General features: G+C 43.9%; 1 protein-coding gene across 1 annotated transcript in view; it reads left to right on the top strand.

Moving 5' to 3' along the window:
* LOC100556258 (enoyl-CoA delta isomerase 2) overlaps positions 1–22,110 on the top strand; it is a 51,801-nt gene that overhangs the window by 6,258 nt on the left and 23,433 nt on the right. Inside the window, exons 2-3 of the mRNA XM_016995159.2 lie at positions 13,971–14,040; positions 19,715–19,805. Coding sequence (XP_016850648.2) covers positions 13,971–14,040; positions 19,715–19,805 — 161 coding nt within the window. The remainder of the gene's footprint in view (positions 1–13,970; positions 14,041–19,714; positions 19,806–22,110) is intronic.

Raw genomic sequence — 22,110 nt, 5'->3', positions numbered from 1 at the left:
ACCAACTTCGCCAAGGACTACATTTCCCCTTTTCGCTTAAGGATGGGCTACTCTGCTATAGAAATCATGTCTACATTCCTCCAGGACCGGGCAGGGAAAAAGCACTTCGTCTGTGTCATGACTGCAAGCCAGCAGGGCACTACGGACTATTTAAAACCATGCATTTGATCCTAAGAGATTTCTGGTGGCCCAAGATCCGCAAGGATGTGGAAAAATATGTCAACACCTGCCCAGTATGCCAGCGCTCCAAGACAAGAAGGGAAAAGCCCTCAGGGCTTCTGCATCCCCTCCCTACCCCATCTCGCCCATGGGAAATAATCTCTGCGGATTTTATCACTGATCTACCACCTTCTTGTGGATTCACCACAATCCTAGTGGTGGTGGACCTTTTTACTAAGTTAGCCCATTTCATTCCCTGCGATGGCCTTCCCACGGCCAAAGAGACTGCAGATTTATTCCTTCAACATGTTTTCAGATTGCATGGATTGCCCAAGAGTTTGGTCACAGACCGTGGGTCCCAATTCACCTCTCGTTTCTGGAAAGCACTACAAAAACTATTGGGCATAGACTCTCGTTTATCTTCGGCTCACCATCCCCAAACGGATGGGCAAACTGAGCGCACCAATGCCACTCTGGAACAATACCTTCGCTGTTATGTGAACTACCAGCAGGACAATTGGGCTTCCCTGTTACCGCTGTCAGAGTTTGCCTATAACAATGGTGTCCAGGCCTCGACTAAAGAAACCCCGTTCTTTGCAAACTACGGCTTCCATCCACGTTTCTTTCCTCCTGTCATTGAAACCTCAGAAGTTCCCGCAGCCGAAGACTGGCTGCAGGAACTCACAGTGGTGCAACAACTTTTGCTCCAGCAACTAGACCAAGCCAAGGAGGACTATAAACGTCACGCGGACAAACATTGCCAGCCGGGGCCCGAAATCAAGGTAGGAGACCGGGTTCTTCTGTCCACTCGCTTTTTGCCCTCCCATCGCCCTTGCCGGAAGTTAGATGCCCGTTTCATTGGTCCCTATCCAGTGGTGGCGCAACTTAACCCCGTGACTTTCAAACTCCAACTCCCACGCTCTATGCGCATTCATCCAGTGTTTCATCGCTCTCTGCTCCTTCCGGCGGAAGGTGTGCACGCTGATGTAGACCGGCCGGCCCCCACTCCTATTTTGGTGGATGGGGAGGAGGAATTCGAGGTTCAGGACATTTTGGATTCTCGCTTTCACCGCCGCCGCCTTCAATATCTCATTGACTGGGTGGGTTTTGGTCCCGAGGAACGCTCTTGGGAAGACGCTTCCACAGTCCATGCCCCAGATTTAACCCGCCGTTTCCATCAGACCTATCCTCACGCCTCGGGGAGAGAGTCCCAGTTTGAGAGGGGGCTTGAGGAGGGGGATAGTGTGATGACTCATGGGCCATGTAGTCCCGTTCCTAGTGCTGTTGTGACAGATGAAGAGGAAAACTTGGGTTTTCCACCATTTCAGCCAGAAAGGGAACTTTCCCAGCCTGAATTAGAGCCCTTGCACCTGCAGGAGGTTTGTATTCCAGAAATCTGCCAAACAAGCCCTGAGTCAAAATCTCCCCCATTTTCTCGCCGTAATTATTATCTACAACAAAAAGGAGTTCAGCAGGCTAATCGCCGAAGCCTGAGAATCGCAGCAAAGCATTCTGATGATTAAGCCTGCTCCCATGAGAAATTTTAGGGAGTCATACATCTGGACACAGAGATTGACTTTCGTTTCTGGTTTCCCCAGAGAAGTGTTCTCTGGTGGGAAACGAGGCCCTATTTAGGTTCCTTGCCCCTTTTGGAATCTTGCGGAGTCAATTCGTCAGCTACTGGAGTAGCGTGTGTGGACAGCTACTCCGTTTCCAAGCCTCGTTCCTGTTTCCAAGCCTTGTTCCTGTTTCCAAGCCTTGTTCCTGTTTCCAAGCCTTCGTTCCCAGCCTTGTTTACTTCCACGGATCTTGCCTTGCTTCCCGGACCTTGCCAAGTAAATTCCACGGATCTTGGTTTTGCTCCTCGTTTCTTGTTGCCTTGTTCAAGCCTTGTGTTCCAAGTATCAAGTTATTACCTAGCCTTGCTCAAGTTTCATGGACTAAAGGACCTTGTCATCTCCCCTCACTTCGCTTGGCGAAGTGAGTGTTTCGGTTATTGGATTACAACTTTGGACCTTAATATTTCATATTGGACATTGTTTCTTTGGACTAATTTTGACCTTCCCTGAAAGGTCTACTCCTGAACTATTTCCTACACTTGCTTTTATTTACCTTATACAATTCCTTAATAAAGATATTAGTTAGATTCTGGCCTCTGTGTATGGTTATTGGTGCTCTGCAGCCTGGGTCGTGACACAGGCTCAGCTAGCTCCCTGGGCGCAGCCCAACCGATCAGCTTCAAGCATTGCATTTTACAGTTAACACACACATACTGATTTTTACATTCTTTAACATCAACCACAGCTGCTTAAAGTTTGCAATTTTGATTAAACACCATGTCAAACAAATGAGAAATTATTTATCTGGTGGGAAACTAAATTTTCCCAAGCTTGTTTTAAAACAGATGTAAAAGCGAACTCATCCCTTCTCAGGATTGTAGAATTAATGCATGTTGACACTAGTTACTTCCATGGCTCAATGCTATGGAATCATGTAAATGTCTAAAATAACCACTAGGTGGTGGGCAGAAACCTTTTATTGTCAGCAGTTTAAGAAGTTTTGGAGGAGGGAGACTGCTGCAGTGTTCTTCCTCAATTTCTTTTGCCATCTTGACCATACTATGATGTTATGCAGGCGCTTAAGTTGCCAGACTAATTTGTGAAATGTTGGAGAGCAACCCCATCTCCTCCATTCATGGTGGTGGATGTGGAATTTGAATGTCTTGACAGCATTGGCAGAAGGAAACTTGTTCCGTCCCCCAGGACGATGGTTTGCCTTACCTATTGGTCGTTTGTTTATTTTCCCTCCTTTATATTTTGTTTGAGCCTCTGGCTGCAAAGGCCTAGGAAAGGTGGCTTGGAATCTGCAAGAGCTGGCTGCAGTTTTCTTTGCAGTGATTGGTCAAAGAGTGCAACATCTTAGGACCGCCCTTTTTACCAGGGTCTAGTCTCCATTTTAGAGTTTCATTCTGGCTATAGTCTTCCAACGTGCTGGAGCTGTGCAAGGCTAACTGGGACAAATCATCCTCAAAACCAGGCCAATCTAAGCCTATCCAAATTAGATAAGTATTGAATTATATTGATCTGGAATAGGAAATCTAGTTAGAGGAGCAGAGTTATTCCATCGCTTCTAGAACTAATCTTTGCTGTAAAGATAGGGAAGGAAAGAGTTTCTCCTTCTAATATAGGCAGCGTGATTAGGGTATAGTGGTTTTATAATCACTTTTGCCTTCTGGAACCAGGGATAATTCTGTGACTAAAACCTATAGAAATTTGTTTCATTTTCTGCAACTTTAAGATCTGTGCCAGGTTTACAACCTTGTATGAATAAACATCCTTTTTTGAAGTTATCCAGACTCAGTCGTTCAATATCTATAGGACAGCTTATAGGGATTTGCAGTTCGCCCGGATAAAGGACAGCACGTTTCAGTTTTATAGTTTTTTATTGTCCGGCGGACGGCACAGTTTTGAGGTAGATCAGCGGTTTTTCCGCTTCAGCTAGCTTGCACGGCTTTATAGTTTTTTATAGTTTAGGAAGTTTTAGTATAGGCTGCGGCTTTTCCGCCTGAGCTCAGTCTGCATACCTAAAGACTCTACCAGCGTCTGAGGCAGTGGAGCCCGCTCTCAGACCCGAAGGAGTCAAATAGTGGGGCTCTATTTCCTTGCTATTTGGCTCGCGTGTGCGCACGTGGCCCAGTGGCTTTCTGGGTTTGCACAGGCTGTGCAGTTCCCAGCAACGTCCAGGGCTCCCTCGGCGGTAGACCTCGAGCCGCGGAGCACCAGCGACAGTTCTTTGGCTGGCTCTGAGGTGTGGAGCCCACCAGAACCAGGCTAGAACCTGGACAGGCCTGGCAACGCTGCTGCGAGTTCGGCCGGAGCACTCAACCGGCTTTGACAGCCTCTTCATCAGGAGTTCGGCCGGAGCACTCGGCCGGCTTTGACCTGCCTCATGGTCCGGCGGTGGTGACCTGCCTCATCGTCCTGCGGTGGTGACCTGCCTCATTGACCTGCGGCGGTGACCTGCCTCATCGTCCTGCGGTGGTGACCTGCCTCATCGTCCTGCGGTGGTGACCTGCCTCATCGTCCTGCGGTGGTGACCTGCTTCATCGACCTGCGGTGGTGACCTCCCTTCACAGCGGGGAGGAGGCGTCTCTTCTCTCCTCCTTTCCAAAGCCAGCCTCGGTGCTCCTTCGGCGGCAGGCCTCGAGCCGCAGAGCTCGAGGTGCTTGAAAATTTGGCGAAGTCGCCATTTTGGCAGTTTACGTCACTCGGGCAAGGGAGGTATCAAGTGGCAAGTTGCTGTCAGTTGACATTTTGCAGCTTGCCCACCAAAGTCTGGCGCCAAAGGTCACAATCTTTGTAAAGTATAGTTACTTAGTGATATATATTGCTATGGTTAAGTGTTGTGCATTGTATTATATATTGCATTTGCTTTTATTGTAAATTTACTTGCTGGTATGTTGTATTTGCTTTTGTTGTAAATTTACTTGCTATTAAGAATACATAATGTCTATGCAATTTCAAGATGATACAGATGGTATACCTCCTTCTGAGGCTGAAAGTAGGAATGAAAGGCCCCAAAGGATAAAGCACCCTTCAGCCAAGATGCTAGCCCATCTAATAGATGAAAAGGAGCTCCTCCATGTGAGGTTAGGTTCGGCATGGGAGCGAATTGTAACATTGATGGACAGAATTGAGAGCTTGGGTATTACAAGGGTGCCATCCATATTACAGACCGACCTTGAAAAGACCTTCGGTCTCTGGAGGGGTTTGGTGTCTAAGATAGTCCAGGTCCTCGAGCGCATTAACGCCAAGGATTCAGAGTTAGAAATAGTGAGTGTCTTAGCTGACACTAATGAGAAAGAAAATAAGGTGAGGGCAATTCTAGATGCCTTGGAATTTAGTTCTCCACCTGTTAATCTAAGGTCTGAGCCAAAAGGAAATCAGTCTTCCTTATGCAGCCATGAGACCAATCTTTTAAAATCACCTGCTGTGGCACTTAGTCTTAAGTCCAACCGCTCTAGCCAGGTATCTAAACTAAGGGAGTGTGCATCATCTAAACATAGCCACTCTAGCAAGTCTTCTGCTGCTGGGAGTGCCATCTCTTCCCTAGCTGCCTTGCACATTAAGGAGGCTGCACGTCTGGAGCTAAAGAGCAAGGTAGCGGGGGCGGAGGCTGATGCTAAGGCAGCTGATCTCACCCTTCCCTTTAAAGAAGAAGAGCAACGACTGCAAATAGAACAGGCCCGTAGACAAAGCGAAATGCAAATGGAACAGGCCCGTAGACAAAGCGAAATGCAAATGGAACAGGCCCAAAGACAAAGCGAAATGCAAATAGAACAGGCCCGTAGACAAAGCGAAATGCAAATAGAACAGGCTCGTATAGAGATGCTTAGAATAAAGATGGATGCCGCAGCCAAAAGGGTAAGGGCTGAGACTTTGGCCAAGGCCCTAATTGAGCCACTCACAGAAGAAAATGTAAGCCAGTTACCAATACAGGACCCTTCTGCCAAAGTGTTTGCGCACCTTGGCAGCATGTACAGCCAGTTTTCGGATGAGGAACAGGGAGACTTCTCTCCTTACCCAGAGCAGGGCCCCAAAGTCACTTTTGAGTTTCCTGCAGAGCAGAGCGTCATAGCGGGGAGCTCACCCTTGCTCGAGCTACCTGTGCCTCCTGCTAAAACCCTAGGTCAGTCAATCAGGGCCTCAAGGCCGAGCGCTAGTTGGCCCCTACAGACAGCTGCACAGGGAACCATCGATTCGTCAGTGGTCGATGTCATCCCTCCAAGAGGCCAAAGGTTGACGCAAGGTACACGGTGGGAGTCCACTCCACAACAGCAAACTCCTCAATTGTTCCCTTCGACGCCGGAGTCCCAGCTTGTCTCCATCATCAGAAGTCCCAGAAGAGATCTTAAGGACAAGGGTGTCGAAAAGTTTTCGGACAAGCCTGAGGAATTTCTTCTCTGGAAGGCCACCTTCCAGAGAGCAATCAGAGACTTAAAGTTATTGCCTGAGGAAGAACTGACTCTTCTGGCTGCATGGTTGGGCCCAGCCTCATCCTCACAAGTTAAGAAGATCTACGCAGCCCACGTAGCCGATCCCGACAAAGCCCTGGAAAAGGCCTGGGCCAGGTTGCAGCAGAGGTATGGGGCCAGCACAGAGATTGAAGCATCTCTTATGGACAAGCTCCAAAGGTTCCCAGCTTTAAAACTCAAAGACTTCAAACTCTTGTGGGACCTCAGCGATCTCCTTGCGGAATTAGAGTCGGCCAAGGAGAATCCAGAACTGCCCGGTTTGAAGTGCCTCGATCAGCACCTGTCCCAGAGGCAGATCTTGACCAAGCTGCCCTTCACTTTGCAAGAACGCTGGGGACAGGAGGTCTTCAACTACAAGGAGGCCCACTCCCAGGCATACCCTCCATTTTCTCATTTGGTCCAGTTCATCACAAGGGCGGCCAGAGAAAGGAATGATCCGCAGACGGGCCTCCCCACCTTATACCAAGGGACCCAGCCAGAGAAGGCACCTGAAGTGGACAAGAAACCACCTAGAGAGGCCAATAGACCTGTCAGCGTAAAGGCAGTCGAAACTCAACACAAGGCTGACGAACCCAGGTCGGAGGTAAAAGAGTTGCTTTGCCCTATTCACCAAAAGCCTCACAGCTTGGCCAACTGCAGGGAGTTTAGTAGAAAGACATACAAAGAAAGGCAACAGCTAGTTCAAAAGCAGGGAATCTGCTTTAGATGCTGTGGAGCAACTCCACACTTTGCATCCAACTGCAAAGAAAACATCAAGTGTGAGAAATGCAACAGCCTCAAGCATTGCACCGCAATGCACAACTCCAATATCATCTCCCACCCCAAAGAGAACGCTTCACCAAAAGAAAAGTCAGCAGTCGAAGACACCGACAAGCCAGCCGCACCAGAGATGCAGGTGGAAGTTTCAGCAGTCGCCTGTACAGAGCTGTGTTCTGACTCGCACCAGTACAGAGTTTGTCATCCTATCTGCCTAGCGGATGTATATCCAGCCAAGAGCCCTTGGCTTAGAAAGAGACTCTATGTGGCCCTGGATTCACAGAGCGACGCCTCCCTGGCTACTCCAGAGTTCTTCCGCATGTTTGACCTTAAAACCAAGATGGTCGACTACACTATGACTACGTGTGCAGGAAAAAAGAAGTTGCAGGGTCGCATAGCATCTGGCTTCGTTGTCTCCTCTTGCGACCAGAAGAGACAGTTCAAGTTGCCAGACCTGATTGAGTGTTCCTCTATTCCCCGGAACAAAAGGCAGATTGTCACCAGAGAAGTTGTGGAGGCTCATCCACACTTGCGAAGGCTAAAGAATGCTATACCAGCCTTTCGGCCAGATGTGGACATTGCCCTTTTGCTTGGCTCGGACTGCCCGAGCTTGTTCTGTGTGAACGACCAAGTTAAAGGACCTCCAGGTGCACCTATCGCACAACAATTGCCATTAGGCTGGACAGTCATAGGCCCAGTGTGCATAAACAAGATGCACCCACTATCGTCGTTGGACTCCAATCAAGCACAGGTGCTTAAAGGTGGACGTCCTACACTTGTGCGCAGTTGCCTAAGTCATATCTCGGTCTACTGCCAAGCAATAACTCCAGAGTATTCCTCCATCTTCAAAGTCTCTGAGAGAGACGAAGCCACAGCGCTCTCGAAAGATGAGCAAAGGTTTTCGGACATTATGAATGCTCAAGTCTCACGAAGTGCAGAGGTGAAAGCCTGCAAATCAACCACAGAAATCAAGATGGGCCAAAGATCTTGTCTGGAACGACACCATTTTGAACGTTTTTCGGAATGGCACAGTCTTCTTAGAGCAGTTGCTAGGCTTATACATCGCTTAGTCTGCAAAGATAGTCAGCCTTTGCAAGTTCAGGACATGTTGAAGGCTAAGGGAGTAATATTCAGGTCAGTTCAGAGGCATGAGTTTAGTCTAGAAATAGCCAGGTTAGAACAAGGGCTTGACACCCCCAGCCGGAGTTTCTTGCGTGAGTTAAACCCATTTCTAGACAAGGAGGGCATTTTAAGAGTGGGAGGGAGGTTAGCTAAGGCTAAACTCAAAGTGTGTACAAAGAACCCCATCATTGTACCCCCCAATAGTCATATTGCTTTGTTGTTGGTTCGTCACTACCATGAGAAAATCCATCATCAAGGTAGAACTCTGACTGAGGCGACCCTTAGAAATGAAGGCCTGTGGGTGGTAAATGCTAAAAGTTTGGTCAGCAGTGTTATTTTTAAGTGTGTCAAATGTCGGCGACTCAGAGTCAGCTGATGGCTGAGTTACCTCAGGACAGGACTTTGACAGACCCCCCCTTTTCCCATGTGGGAATCGATGTGTTTGGTCCTTGGGAGGTTGTCACTAGGAAAACCAGGGGTGGTGTTGTAAATAACAAAAGATGTGCGGTTTTGTTTACTTGTTTGTCAGTACGAGCTGTCCATATAGAGGTTGCAGAGGGAATGGACACTTCATCATTCATAAATGCATTGAAAAGGTTCATAGCCCTCAGAGGGCCAATTAAGTTAATTTGGTCGGACTGTGGCACCAATTTTGCATGTGCAGACCTTAGCCAACCACTTCTGGAAGAGGTGGAAGGCCGAATACTTAAGCCAGCTTCCAACCAGAAGACTCTGGCAAACCCAAAGGACAATGCCAAGGTGGGAAACCTTGTGTTGCCAAAGGACAAAGACTTGCCCCGCTATGCCTGGCCTATGGGCATTATACTAAAGACCTTTCCTTGCCCTGACGGTAAGGTTAGAAAAGTTCAAGTAAAGACTCATAGTAAGGACAAAATGTCTGTCCTGGACAGACCAATTAGTGACCTCGTGTTGCTTATTGGAGATGTTTAAAGTTCTAGTGTTTGTATTGTTGTGTATACAAAGGTGTTTGTATGTTTTTGATTGGTAAATTCCCACATCCTGGGAATTTAGCGGGGAGTGTTCCGTCCCCCAGGACGATGGTTTGCCTTACCTATTGGTCGTTTGTTTATTTTCCCTCCTTTATATTTTGTTTGAGCCTCTGGCTGCAAAGGCCTAGGAAAGGTGGCTTGGAATCTGCAAGAGCTGGCTGCAGTTTTCTTTGCAGTGATTGGTCAAAGAGTGCAACATCTTAGGACCGCCCTTTTTACCAGGGTCTAGTCTCCATTTTAGAGTTTCATTCTGGCTATAGTCTTCCAACGTGCTGGAGCTGTGCAAGGCTAACTGGGACAAATCATCCTCAAAACCAGGCCAATCTAAGCCTATCCAAATTAGATAAGTATTGAATTATATTGATCTGGAATAGGAAATCTAGTTAGAGGAGCAGAGTTATTCCATCGCTTCTAGAACTAATCTTTGCTGTAAAGATAGGGAAGGAAAGAGTTTCTCCTTCTAATATAGGCAGCGTGATTAGGGTATAGTGGTTTTATAATCACTTTTGCCTTCTGGAACCAGGGATAATTCTGTGACTAAAACCTATAGAAATTTGTTTCATTTTCTGCAACTTTAAGATCTGTGCCAGGTTTACAACCTTGTATGAATAAACATCCTTTTTTGAAGTTATCCAGACTCAGTCGTTCAATATCTATAGGACAGCTTATAGGGATTTGCAGTTCGCCCGGATAAAGGACAGCACGTTTCAGTTTTATAGTTTTTTATTGTCCGGCGGACGGCACAAAACTGTATAGAGAGCTTCCTTAGGCAAATCTTAATACACTTTATAAGCTATTTGTTATCCACTTCTAGCTGTACATTAATTTCAAAAACGGGTACATAGTAATAAATAATAATAATAAAATTTAATTTATATTTATATAGGGTAAGCCCCCAATGGCGCAGCGGGTTAAATTGCTGAGCTACTAAACCTGCTGACCGAAAGGTCGGCGGTTCAAATCCAGGGGTGAGCTCCCGCTGTTAGCCCCAACTTCTGCCAACCTAGCAGGTCGAAAACAGGCAAATGTGAGTAGATCAATAGGTACCACTCTGGCAGAAGGTAATGGTGCTCCATGCAGTTATGCCAGCCACATGACCTTGGAGGCGTCTACAGACAACGCCGGCTCTTTGACTTAAAAATGGAGATGAGCACCAACCCCCAGAGCTGGACACGACTAGACTTAATGTCGGGGGAAAATCTTTACCTTTACCTTAGGATACAAATAAGTGCAGCAACACCTTTGGCTTGGCTTGATTGGGGATGATTATTAGATAGAATCACTTTGGAAATTTTAATGAGCTAAATCTTATCCTTACTTTCTAATTTTGAGACTTTAGTTTAGTATCAATTATAGGTTAAAGTGACAATTTATGGGGTATCCTACAATCTCATAATGAGGTTTATGGATGGACTTTGATTATTTTCATTATAATAATTCTTGGTTAGCTCAGATTTAAAATGATTAAAGAGATGCACACAGATTTCTGAACTTCCTTTATTTTTTGCCAATATAGTCAGCCCTCTGTATTCATGGATTCTACATCCATAGATTCAGACTTTTAGTGCTTGAAAAACCCATTCCCCCTTCAAAAAGGCCCTTTCGATTTTCATTTTAAGTAAGGGACATCCTTTTACCAGACTACTGTAGATAATAGGACTTCAGCATCCATGGGTTTTTATCTCCATGGGAGACAGATGTCCTGGAACCAACCCCATCAGATACCAAGATCCTACTGTGAATCAGTTCCATTCGAGAATATACAGCCTATTGCTTATACTGAATTATGGTTACAAGCATGTTTCTGTACAATTTAGGAGCTATTTTATAAACTTCAGCCAGTGAGTTGGTTTGATTGCTCTGGGTCAGACTATTTGTATTACTGTTTCACTGAAATGTGTTCTTGATGGATGGTGTTTACAGTATTTTGACAGTACAATGAAACATGACTGACTGGAAGAAGGTACTGTTTGTCAGTTATGAAAAATAAAAGTCATAGAATGGAAGCATACCTGGGATATTGCAGATGATTAGAAGTGTTTGAAGTCTTTCGTGAACAATAGAAATTCTAGACAATATTAAAAACTATCAATAATAATTATCATAGACTTTTTAGTTGGAATCCTGTTGGAGAGTTACCTAAAGTTACACAGTGGTGGCTTCCTGGTAAGTAGAGACTAGGGACTGGAGTCACAGAGTATTACCACAAATTGCGGCAATTGTGGCAACGCCCACCCAAGGAGCATGGGGACCTGTCGCCCCACACTTCCCCTCATTCACATAGGGGGAAGTCTCAGTAAACCGGCTCAACCCATATTTCCTAATGGAAAGACAGGAATACCCCCATCTTGTGCCGCCTGCCATTTTTTGGCGGTGACAGGGTTTCTTTTTGCACTTTCACTACAGAGCCGAGCCGGAAGTACTTTTCCGGTGTGTGATGGGAAATAGTGGGCTTCATGGAGAAAGTGCAAAAAAACTGACAACGACAACAACTAATTTTATTTATTTATTTATTTATTTATTTACAGTATTTATATTCTGCCTTTCTCACCCCGAAGGGATCTCAGGGTGGATCACAATGCACATATACATGGCAAACATTAAATGCCATTAGACATATGACATATACAGACAGACACAGAGGCAATTTAAAATTCTAGCTTCCGGCTTCATGAGGGTATGCTCGATTCCGACCACAGGGGAAGCTGCCATTTCACCGTCCACTTGTGACACCGAGTCTTTGATGGAGTACTTCCTCATTCTTCTGCATACTGCTGATGATTTTATGACGTTGTAAATTAATTAAATTAGCCTCCTGCATAAAGCGGTACCTAATTTTCCTACTCGACAGATGCAACTGTCTTTTGGCTACATAGGTCAACAGCAAGCTAGACTATTAATGGTTGGGAGCTTACTCCGACCCGGGCTCGCTTGAACTCATGACCTCTCAATCAGTAGTGATTTATTGCAGCTGGCTATTAACCAGCTGTGCCACAGCCCATTCCTTTTAGCCCGTGAGAAAAGGTCTTAGGAAGGTTTGGATAGAATTCACTGCACAAATTAATTTTATTAATTATTTTATTTATACCCACTTTTCTCCCTAAAAAATAGACTCAGTGTATTACAGTAAAACCAGTATAATACAGTGTAAAACGTAAAAACACAAACATTAGAATAACATTAAATGTTAACTGTATTAAAAATAAGCAGTTAAAACCTTAACACTAATTAAAACCTATTCATAGCTAACCCTCCCCCCAATTGATCTTAAAAACCGTCTTCTTTAAAAGCCTGCCTGGGGTTATAACCCAGGGTTATAAACAAAATGCTTCCCAAATGCTGTGAATCATGGTCAACAATCCTGGGTGAGCTCTACCAATGGAAAACACCTTCCTTTATTTCTACATGGGATGCTTTTAAATACACTTTTCAAAACTAGAGAAGTTGCTTTTTAAAAATTATTTACAATTCCAAGACTTTCTAGTGCAGTGGTTCTCAACCGTCCTAATGCCACGGCCCGTTAATACAGTTCCTCATGTTGTGGTGACCCCCAAACATAAAATTATTTCTGTTACTACTTCATAACTGTAATTTTGCTCCTGCTATGAATTGTAATGTAAATATCTAATACGCAGGATATATTTTTATTCTCTGGACCAATTTTGGCACAAATACCCAATATGCCCAAAATTGAATACTGGTAGGGTTGGGAGGGGATTGATGTTGTTATTTGGGAGTTGTAGTTGCTGGGATTTATAGTCAACCTACAATCAAAGAAAATTCTGAACTCCACCAACAATGGAATTGAACCAAACTTGACACACAGAACTCCCATGACCAATAGAAAATACTGGAAGGGTTTGGTGGGCATTGACCTTGAGTTTTGGATTTGTAGTTTACCTACATCCAGAGAGCACTGTAGACTCTAAACAATAATGGATCTGGACCAAACTTGGCACAAATACTCAATATGTCCAAATTTGAACATTGGTGGAGTTTGGGGAAAATAGACCTTAGTATTTGGGAGTTGTAGTTGCTGGGATTTATAGTTCACCTACCATCAAAGAGCCCCTTGAACCCCATCAACTACAGAATTTGGCCAAAATTTCTCACACAGAACCCCCATGACCAACAGAAAATACTGGAGGGATTTGGGTTCCTGAGACCATCAGAAATATGTGTTTTCTGATGGTCTTTGGCAACCCCCCTGAAATCCCCCTCATGACCCCCCCCCAGGGGTCCTGACCCCCAGGTTGAGAAACACAGCTCTAATGTATGCTGGATTCTGTTAGCTATTCTCTTTCCAAGATGCTGATGTTGGTTCATAAACATTTTCCTTCTCGTTATTGAACCTGGACTTGCCTGAAAGACAATCTGCCCATTTATTTTCCCCATGCCTTCTGCTAAGCAATGAAATTCAGCAGCTATATAGTCTTTTCTCCCTGACTGCACAGTGATCAGATAAGAAGGATCTTCAATTATCCACTGAAGCAGTGTGGGAAGAGGACATAAACATCAACCAGCTCCTGTGTTGTTAACAAGAACTTTAAGACCCCATATAATCCAGTCTCTGAATACATATTAACTGAATGGAACTGGATTATATGGCGGTGTAGATTAGCAAGAGAGAAGGGAGAAGCAAAGCAAGAATAAAATGAGCCATTACAATGGAACAGAGCTAATGCATCATATCATAAAAGAGAAACAGGATCCAGAATGTTCATTATGATAACATAAGAAAGCAACATTAGATGTTTGACGGCACACTATAGACTTTACTATCTCTCTAAATCATAATAAGGGAGGGAGTTCCACACCCTGTTCCAGTATTTAGATGGGATTGGCTGAATGCTCTCCTTCCTCTCTTCCCTCCCTCCTTTGTTATGTAGATGTATAGAGAAATTCAGCAAGCATTGGAAGAAGCAGCAAAGGATGACAGCACCTTAATTGCTATAACAGGTATTTAATCTCCAGGACGTTCTGAGAGACTTGTTTTTAAGAGAGATATTTGTGGGTGGAAGGCAAGAGAAAGGATATCCACCTACAGCAGTGGTTTCCAACCTTTGGGCCTCCAGGTGTTTTGGACTTCGATTCCCAGAAATCCCAGCCAGTTTACCAACTGTTAGGAACTGTAGGAGCTGAAGTCCAAAACACCTGGAGGCCCAAAGGTTGAGAACCACTGACCTACAGAAATAAAAGGTGGCTATTCTCAGTTACAACTACTATGGAGCCTGAAATGTATCAACCTAGGGACGGATAATACAGACTTTCTGTTTATATCTCACCATTTGGTCTTTTTAACAAGCACGTGTTTTCATTTTTTTCCTGGCCACGTGGGGAAATACTTACAGGAACACATGCTGAAAGCTGGTTTCTCTGGGGCCTGAAAGTTCAGTAGGAACTTAGGAAAGCAGGTAGAAGTTTGATAAGCCTCAGTATGTATGCTAAGAGGAGAAGGAGAGAGCTGTGAGTGAGAAACTAAATCCCATGCATGTATTGTAAGCACATGTCTATAGTATCAATACAGAAGGTATTGCTGGACTTCCATATCCACAGATTCATGGATTCAATCATACACAGCTTGAAAATATCCTCATCCCACTCATCACCCTCACCACCCCAAATAAAATCCCAAAACCAAACCTTGGTTTCCCATTCTATATAGGGGACTCCATTTTACTACACCATTGTATATACTATATAATGATATTGGTATAAAATAAGAATTAAAAATAGGTTTCGCCCTATAGTCTGTATTGTTTGCTAAGCTCTCTCATTTATGTTTTGCTAGAAATGCAGTAACTACAATATTATGTGCCTATGGCCAACAGCCAGATGACTACATACAGCACCAGACCCTGAGAAACACCCACATCAACAGGCAAATTCTTAATACATTTTGTACTGGTCACATAGGCAGATAAAGATTATCATATAGGCACTAGATGTTACCCATGCACCCTTTATTGTTGATTTTATAACCCTAAAGTCCTATAAAATACTGAGACTTGATATAAAAGTTATTTGTCTCCACCAATGCTATGAGCAGGTTGGTCGGAAGGCAGTGCTGGGACTTAAAAGAACCATTGGCCAAAGCCGTTGTTTCTTGTCTGTTTGCCTTCCTGCTCAGTTTCAGTGGTTATTCTAGCCCTGTGTTTCATATGGAAAAAATGAGAAGACTGATATTTCAGTCCTACTCAATATTAGGACTTGACCATCCATGGATCCTGGTATCCACCTGGAACCAAACCCCAGCTGATACCAAAAACCCACTATAGGTTATCATCTCCAAGAATGAAATCAACACTTAAAATAAATGGGTACAAATTTGGTACTGATCCCCTGAACACTTGGGGAAAATACCTACCAGTCACCCCTTCCAGATAAGGTGTTATTATGCAGTGAGGGTGAGGCAACTTCAGCCCATAACACAGTTTGTGCACCCCTTAGGGGGTTAAAAATGTCCCCAAATGCCCTTTAAGATGCAGTGGTTAGAGACCTTGATTTAAGGAGCAAATATGCAATGGCTTGGAGAAAAAAGCTATGTTTTATTGGAAGAACCCCATTCTAAGACAGGCATTAGTCAGTATGCTGATCTAATCTAGCAACCTCTCAGAAAGAGAGAGAGGATTCATGGGGGAAAGAAGAGGTGGAAAAACAAAAGTAAGAATTTTGGTTTACATCACGGGGGGTCAGAATAGGGATAGAACCTTAACACATTGGGATGTAATCTGTTAATATCAGCATGAACCCCGTAATTTTTTAGGATTTGATGCATATTGTCCCCATCACACTTGATTGTCAAAATTTGAATACACTGCACTTTAGCTAGTCACACCATGAAAGGCTGGTTCCTCTCAATCTGTTCAGAAGCCACCCTCAATCACTTAAAAAAAAAATCCTAATATTGCATAGAGATATAGCCGGAAAGTCTCAAATTACAATTCCGCAAGATTTTAGCTGACTAGATGAATTTTCTGATCACATATAAAAAGAGCACCTCAGCAATGTATAAAACCATAGTAAATCAAAAAACATGATTAGAAACCTGTGTGCAATTACTCTGTTTCTGCAATGTTTTTCAGGCTGATTCCTGATGGGCCCGTTTGGAATTGTGTTCAAAGCAGGCCTGTAGCCAGGATTTTGATTTGGGGGAGGGGGGGGGCTGAGTGTGAGTGAGAGAAGATCTACCCTAGCAAACCTTTTGTATCATTATCCCAATACCCCTATGCACATGGGATATATTGAGCATGGTGATCACATCATGATATGAATAAACATAACAGTGTAAAAAAATGTTATTTATTTACTTTCATTAACAAAATGTTTAGAATACTTTTTGACTTATTTTTTACTTTACAGCAATAGTTTTCTTTTCTTCTCTCCGGCCATTTTGTCAATTACTTTTTCTGGTTTGCTGTATGTTTTCCGGGCTTTATGGCCATGTTCTAGAAGTATTCTAGAATACTTCTAGAACATACAGCCCGGAAAACATACAACAACCCTGTGATCCCGGCCATGAAATTGTCACAGACAGAACGCCACCAGATAAAGTTCAACACAGTTTATTAAAGTTACAGAACTAAAAAGTGCCCGTATGAAACAAAGGACTAGGCAAACACTTGCCTTCAGTGTAAAAGATACACAAAAAAGACTCCGCTGATACCTAAAGCGGTTCAAAAGATAAACCGGATTAAACGGGAGTTTAATCCGGGTTAAACAGAAAATGCTTACTTCAGCCCGGCAATTTAAACAAACAAAAGTTGATAAACAAAGACTCAAAGAAACATAAAAAACTGGCAGCAGATTCCTCTCTGCTACTCGAAAGCTGAAAATGAGTAACTAAGGTTGTTACTCCTCCGTGCAACAAACGGGAACCGGATCCAAGCACATCAATCAGGGTAGCAACGGTCAGCAGGGTCCCAGTCCGGTCCGAGGTCGAAAGCCAGGTACAGAGGTCTTTAATTCACCAATTCCACCGAAAGCCACAGAAGGGGTAGTCCGAGGTCGTAGTCAGTCAGTCCATCCAGCGTCAATCCAGAGTAGGCAATTAATGTCCGTCAAGAAGACGACGGAGGTCCAAGGTATTCAGCAAGCGAAACACACCCGTCTTCAGGAAATTCCCAACAAGAGCCCAAGCGTTCGTCCAGATTACCTTGCCCAACGCAATTAGCCCTGGATTCAAAACCCCATTTTATGCCAGTTTACAACTCCTCATCGCTGTCAGCTGTTACCCTAATTCCAGGTGCCTCATCATCATCCTCATCAGAGCTAAAATACCTTTGACTACGCCCCACAGCATCCCCAGCTGTGGATCCCGTTCCATCCCTCCAACTCGTCCACGGATCCGATCCTGCAACCCGCCAGTCGCCTCCCACACTATCATTGCCGGTGAGACCCAAATCCTCCCTCACACGAGTCCATTCCATGTCATCCTCCTCTGAGCTAACCACCTCTTCCTCCATTCCCTCGGTAAAACCCTCAAAGGAGTCTTCGTCTGTTGGTTCTGCAAATAAGTCCCGCAGCCGTTTCCTTTCTCGCTCCTCAAGAGAGTCTGACTCTCGAGGAGTCTTACGACCACGTCTTCCAGTATCGGAGCCATAAGGCTCAACCATAACAGAAATCCTTCAACAACACATTTTTCTGGTTTGATAGTGATGTCCCGATGGACAAAAGAAGCTAGTGAAACGTACTGTGTCTAGTCATATCATGCAAGTTGTTCCTTGAACACGCCACAGATGGCAGCACTAACAGTCCAGTTAGTGCTGCTATTGTGGCAAAACAATGAACTTCAATAGGCAAGAGAAAATTTGAGGCCTACTAAGCTAGTAGGCCTCAAATTTTCTCTTGCCTATTGAAGTTCATTGTTTTGTACTAGCCTAATAGATCTAAATGCTATTATAATATTAAAAAGATGGATCAAAAATCAGGATACGTGCAAGTTTTAAAAGAAAAAGGATTGAGCAAGCAATGTATGATAAATAGTTAATTTAGTGTTATTCTGAATAAAACTTAACTTACCTTTAACTTTAGATGAAATGTCTTCATCTCTGGGCTTTTAAAAGAATGGTGTTATGTTCTTTTGGCTTCGTTGTTCTGTCTTCATGTGCTATAGCGAGGCTGAAAGGAATTTCACACAAATGTCTATGACTTTGACGTGATGTGCTTCTATATATTTCTAATACTCCGACTTGATGTGGACTTTTATGCTCTACCAATAACCCTCTGCTTCCTTTCAAGCCTAATCTTAAACATAAACTGAACAGAATCCCCAACCGTCATTCCAATTGTCATTCTCAGAGTTCTAAAGCTAGGGCTCCTTACCCCTCCCCTACTCTTAAAGATACAGGCTCTAAATTACATATTCTGCCTTTGGAGGCTGCATATTACTAGCATAACTAACTTCATTTTAATGTAGAAGAACTGTTTAACAACAACAACAACAACAACAACAAAAACAGGGCACTGAACCAAGCCAACACTGGATCTGGACCAAACTTGGCAAATAGAGCCAATGTGCCCAACAGTGCATACAGGCAAGGATTGGGGAATGATTTCCCTTTTGAAATGGTAGTTGTTGTTTACCTGGATCCAGAAAGCACTGAAGGCAGCCAACATCATATCTGGACCACACATGGCCAACTGTGCATACAGGACAGGCGGGGATCGGAGGTGATCGACCTTGGATCTGGGAGTTGTAGTGCACAGGCGTGAAGACCTGCTAATTGCACAAGCGCAAAGGCCTGCTGAGTGCATGGACGCAAAGGCCTACTGCGGCCTCCAAATGGGCTGTGGTGCAGCGGCATCCTCTTTGGCGTCTGGGTTGTCGGCGCACTCCCCTTCTTCTCCAAAGGCTGAAACCAGGGACACCGAAAAGGAAAGAAACTGTGCCGAGGGCCCAAGCGTAGACAAGGACGCCACCATGCCACATACCAGTAAGGCCTTCTCACGGACCACCCTGAGAATTTCGGGGGGGGGGGGGGGGGCTGAAACCCCTTAAGCCCTGGATTCAATATGGCATCCAGGGTGTTTCACAGCATACATCAAAATAAAGTCCAACTAAGAAAAAACAAGAACAGATAGATAGATAGATAGAGATCAAAACATGTGTTTAAACTACATCTAATAACAATAACTTTATTCTTATACCCCACCACCATCTCCCAAGTGGGACTCGGGGTGGCTTACATATGAGACAATGCCTATAGACACAATACAAATGACCCATCAAGATAAAAACATAAATCAAATATAAAATATCCATGCATATGTATGGAAGAGGAGCTGGGCAAGTAGGGGGAAGAGCAAGGTAAGTGACAGGAGTCCAAGAACTGGAATTGCAGAGTCAGCCTGATCACTATACAAATGATACAGTACCTATGAACTAAAAAATATCCTCATGTAAAATAGATCAATTGGGCATCTTCGTGTCAGCAATCACCTTGGGAAGCATGTGGAAATTTGGGGGGGAGCGGGGATTACCAGTGGTAGAGATTGGTACAGTAGGACTGTTATAGGAGCCAGAAACCATTGCCATTAGAGGACAGAAACATCATTTGCTGCATGTTATTTGTTTCAAGCAATCGTGTTAATGTTATTTTCCCCCTTGTTTTTGATTTTGTTTTTATTCTAGGATGTGGTGATTACTTCTCTAGTGGAAATGATCTTTATGATATTGGCAAAAATATGTCTGAAATACAGAAAACTAATGGGAAATGGCTGAAGTAAGAAAAAAAACTATGTTATTTTCGTTACGTTTATTCAAACCATAGGCAAGCAATGCCAGAGACTGCGAACACTCCCTAGACCAGAAGTCATGCATTTTTTCAGATGTTGCTTGACTGCAAATTTCAACATCCTTAACTAGCACGGTCAATGGTGAGGAATGTTGGATGTTGTGGTATAACATCTGGAAAGGTTGAAGATTCATACAACTGATACAGACATTTACTTTTTGTTTACTCTGTAATTCTGGAGTGAGAATTGTACAATCCAAGAAGTAAATACAGCCTACCTTGTCCTCCATCATAGTGCAGCCAATCCTCCTCCACTACCTCCATTTTTGGGAGCCTGGGGGATGAGAGGTGGGATCTGGATAATTTTGCCTTGTGGCCTATTCTCAAAATCAGAAGGGACAACCTCATCACTTCCAATGTTTGAAAAAGGAACAGTTGTGAGCTATATTAATGGAGTGAGGGTGTGCTTCTGTGGCTGCCCATGACCTATTTGAGACATTTCCTCATGATACAAAAGCAACTTGCCATATTCTTTCAAGCCTCCTGGAAAAAAAGCAAATAAGAAGTGCCATAGAGTGGTTAACTTGTGTATATGAATGGGGCCTGGGGCCCGGGCTGTTGAGCAGTCAGCTGCAGCCAGCTGCAACAAATCACTCTGACCAAGAGGTCATGAGTTCGAGGCCAGCTTTTGTCTTTGTTTTTGTTCTATGTTAAGGCATTGAATGTTTGCCTTATATGTGTAATGTGATCTGCCCTGAGTCCCCTTCGGGGTGAGAAGGGCAGAATATAAATACTGTAAATAAATAAATAAATAAATAAATAAATATTATAAGTCAACAAGCAACTTCAAAGTGCACGCACATGCACATATTTGCCATTGGGGATTCATACTGATAATTTTGTAAAAGTGTAGAAAACATAGAAAGTTTCCTCCTAGTATGTCAGATTCCTAAGTGCATCTACATTAGTATTCTGTACTCTGTAAACTGCATACCATGGTGGCAAACCTACAGTCAGCAGCCTGACTCCTTATCTTTCGTCTCCCATCCCCAAGAAAGCTCAGGTTTTTTTCTGAAAGCATTTTGTTTCAATTTCTCTGTTGTGCACTGAATAAGGGAATCTACATCTGCCAAGTAGTGTCACAGAAAAGTGGGTTGCTTTTCTAATAGACTTCTCTATTTATTGATGCGATGGCAACAAGGAAGGGAGGACTTCAAGCTTTTCTCCTTGCAATGGCTATTCAGATTGAAAAAAAAGAAAGAATGGGAGACCATGAATGTGAGAGGAAACGTAGGAGAGTCTGCATGTGAAAGAAAGAGAGAGACTATACAATTCATACCCTTCAAGTGATTTGGGGTGCAACTACACTGCTGAATTAATGAAGTCTGAGACCAAATTAAAAGCAAATTAATTTAGGTCAAAGCCCTGCTTTGTCCCAAATTAATTTGACATCTGGAAAGACCCGGGTCTTTGAGACGATCCGTGTCTTTTGAGGTGTGGGCGCTGTGTGGATTGGGCCCAGGATCATGTCGTGCGAGTTCTGGTTCCAATCTACAAAGCTGTCTCAGGATTTTTGGGCTCCTGAAGCATGAAAAACCCAAGACAGCCCCCGCCCTGTCCCAAAGGCCCCTTTAAAAGCCTTAAAAAGAAAACAAAACATACCCAGCCAGCATTCCTTGCTGCTGGCTCTCTCCTGGCGCATAGAAATGAGGCACCATTTTTATGCGCCAGGAGAGGACCAGCAGCATGGTAATGCCAGTTGGGTAAGTTATTTTTTTTCTTTTTTAGACTTTTCTGGGGTGTTTTTGTTGGTGTTTGGGTGCCCTGCTGGAAGGTCTGCCAGGGCATCTGGACAACCACCCCCCCCCCCCCCAACGAGGAAAGCGCATCTCTTACTTTGCTTAATTTTATTTATTTATTTATTTATTTATCACATTTATATCCTGCCCTTCTCACCGAAGGGACTCAGGGCGGCTTACAACAGTGGCGACCATTAGATGCCCATACAAATCAATATAAAACAGCACATAAAACAGTTAAAGCTATTAAAATACAATGTAAATTAAAATATACATTTCAAACATAAAATACTTTGCTAACTTTGTTGATAGATACCTCTGTAAAGGCGATCTCAGATAACCAGCACAGAGGAGGTGTTGTTGTTCTTGTTAAGTTCTTCAAGTAAATTCTAACTTATGGTGACCCTGTCATAGGGTTGTTTTGACACATTTATTCATGGAAGCTTGCTGTTGCCTTCTTTTTAAAGTTGAGAGAGTGTGACTTACTCAAGATC

Source organism: Anolis carolinensis, chromosome 4, assembly GCF_035594765.1.
Source record: "Anolis carolinensis isolate JA03-04 chromosome 4, rAnoCar3.1.pri, whole genome shotgun sequence".
Classification (NCBI taxonomy): domain Eukaryota; kingdom Metazoa; phylum Chordata; class Lepidosauria; order Squamata; family Dactyloidae; genus Anolis; species Anolis carolinensis.
The sequence above is the reverse complement of the archived record's forward strand: the minus strand, read 5'-3'. Positions and strand labels throughout refer to the sequence as shown.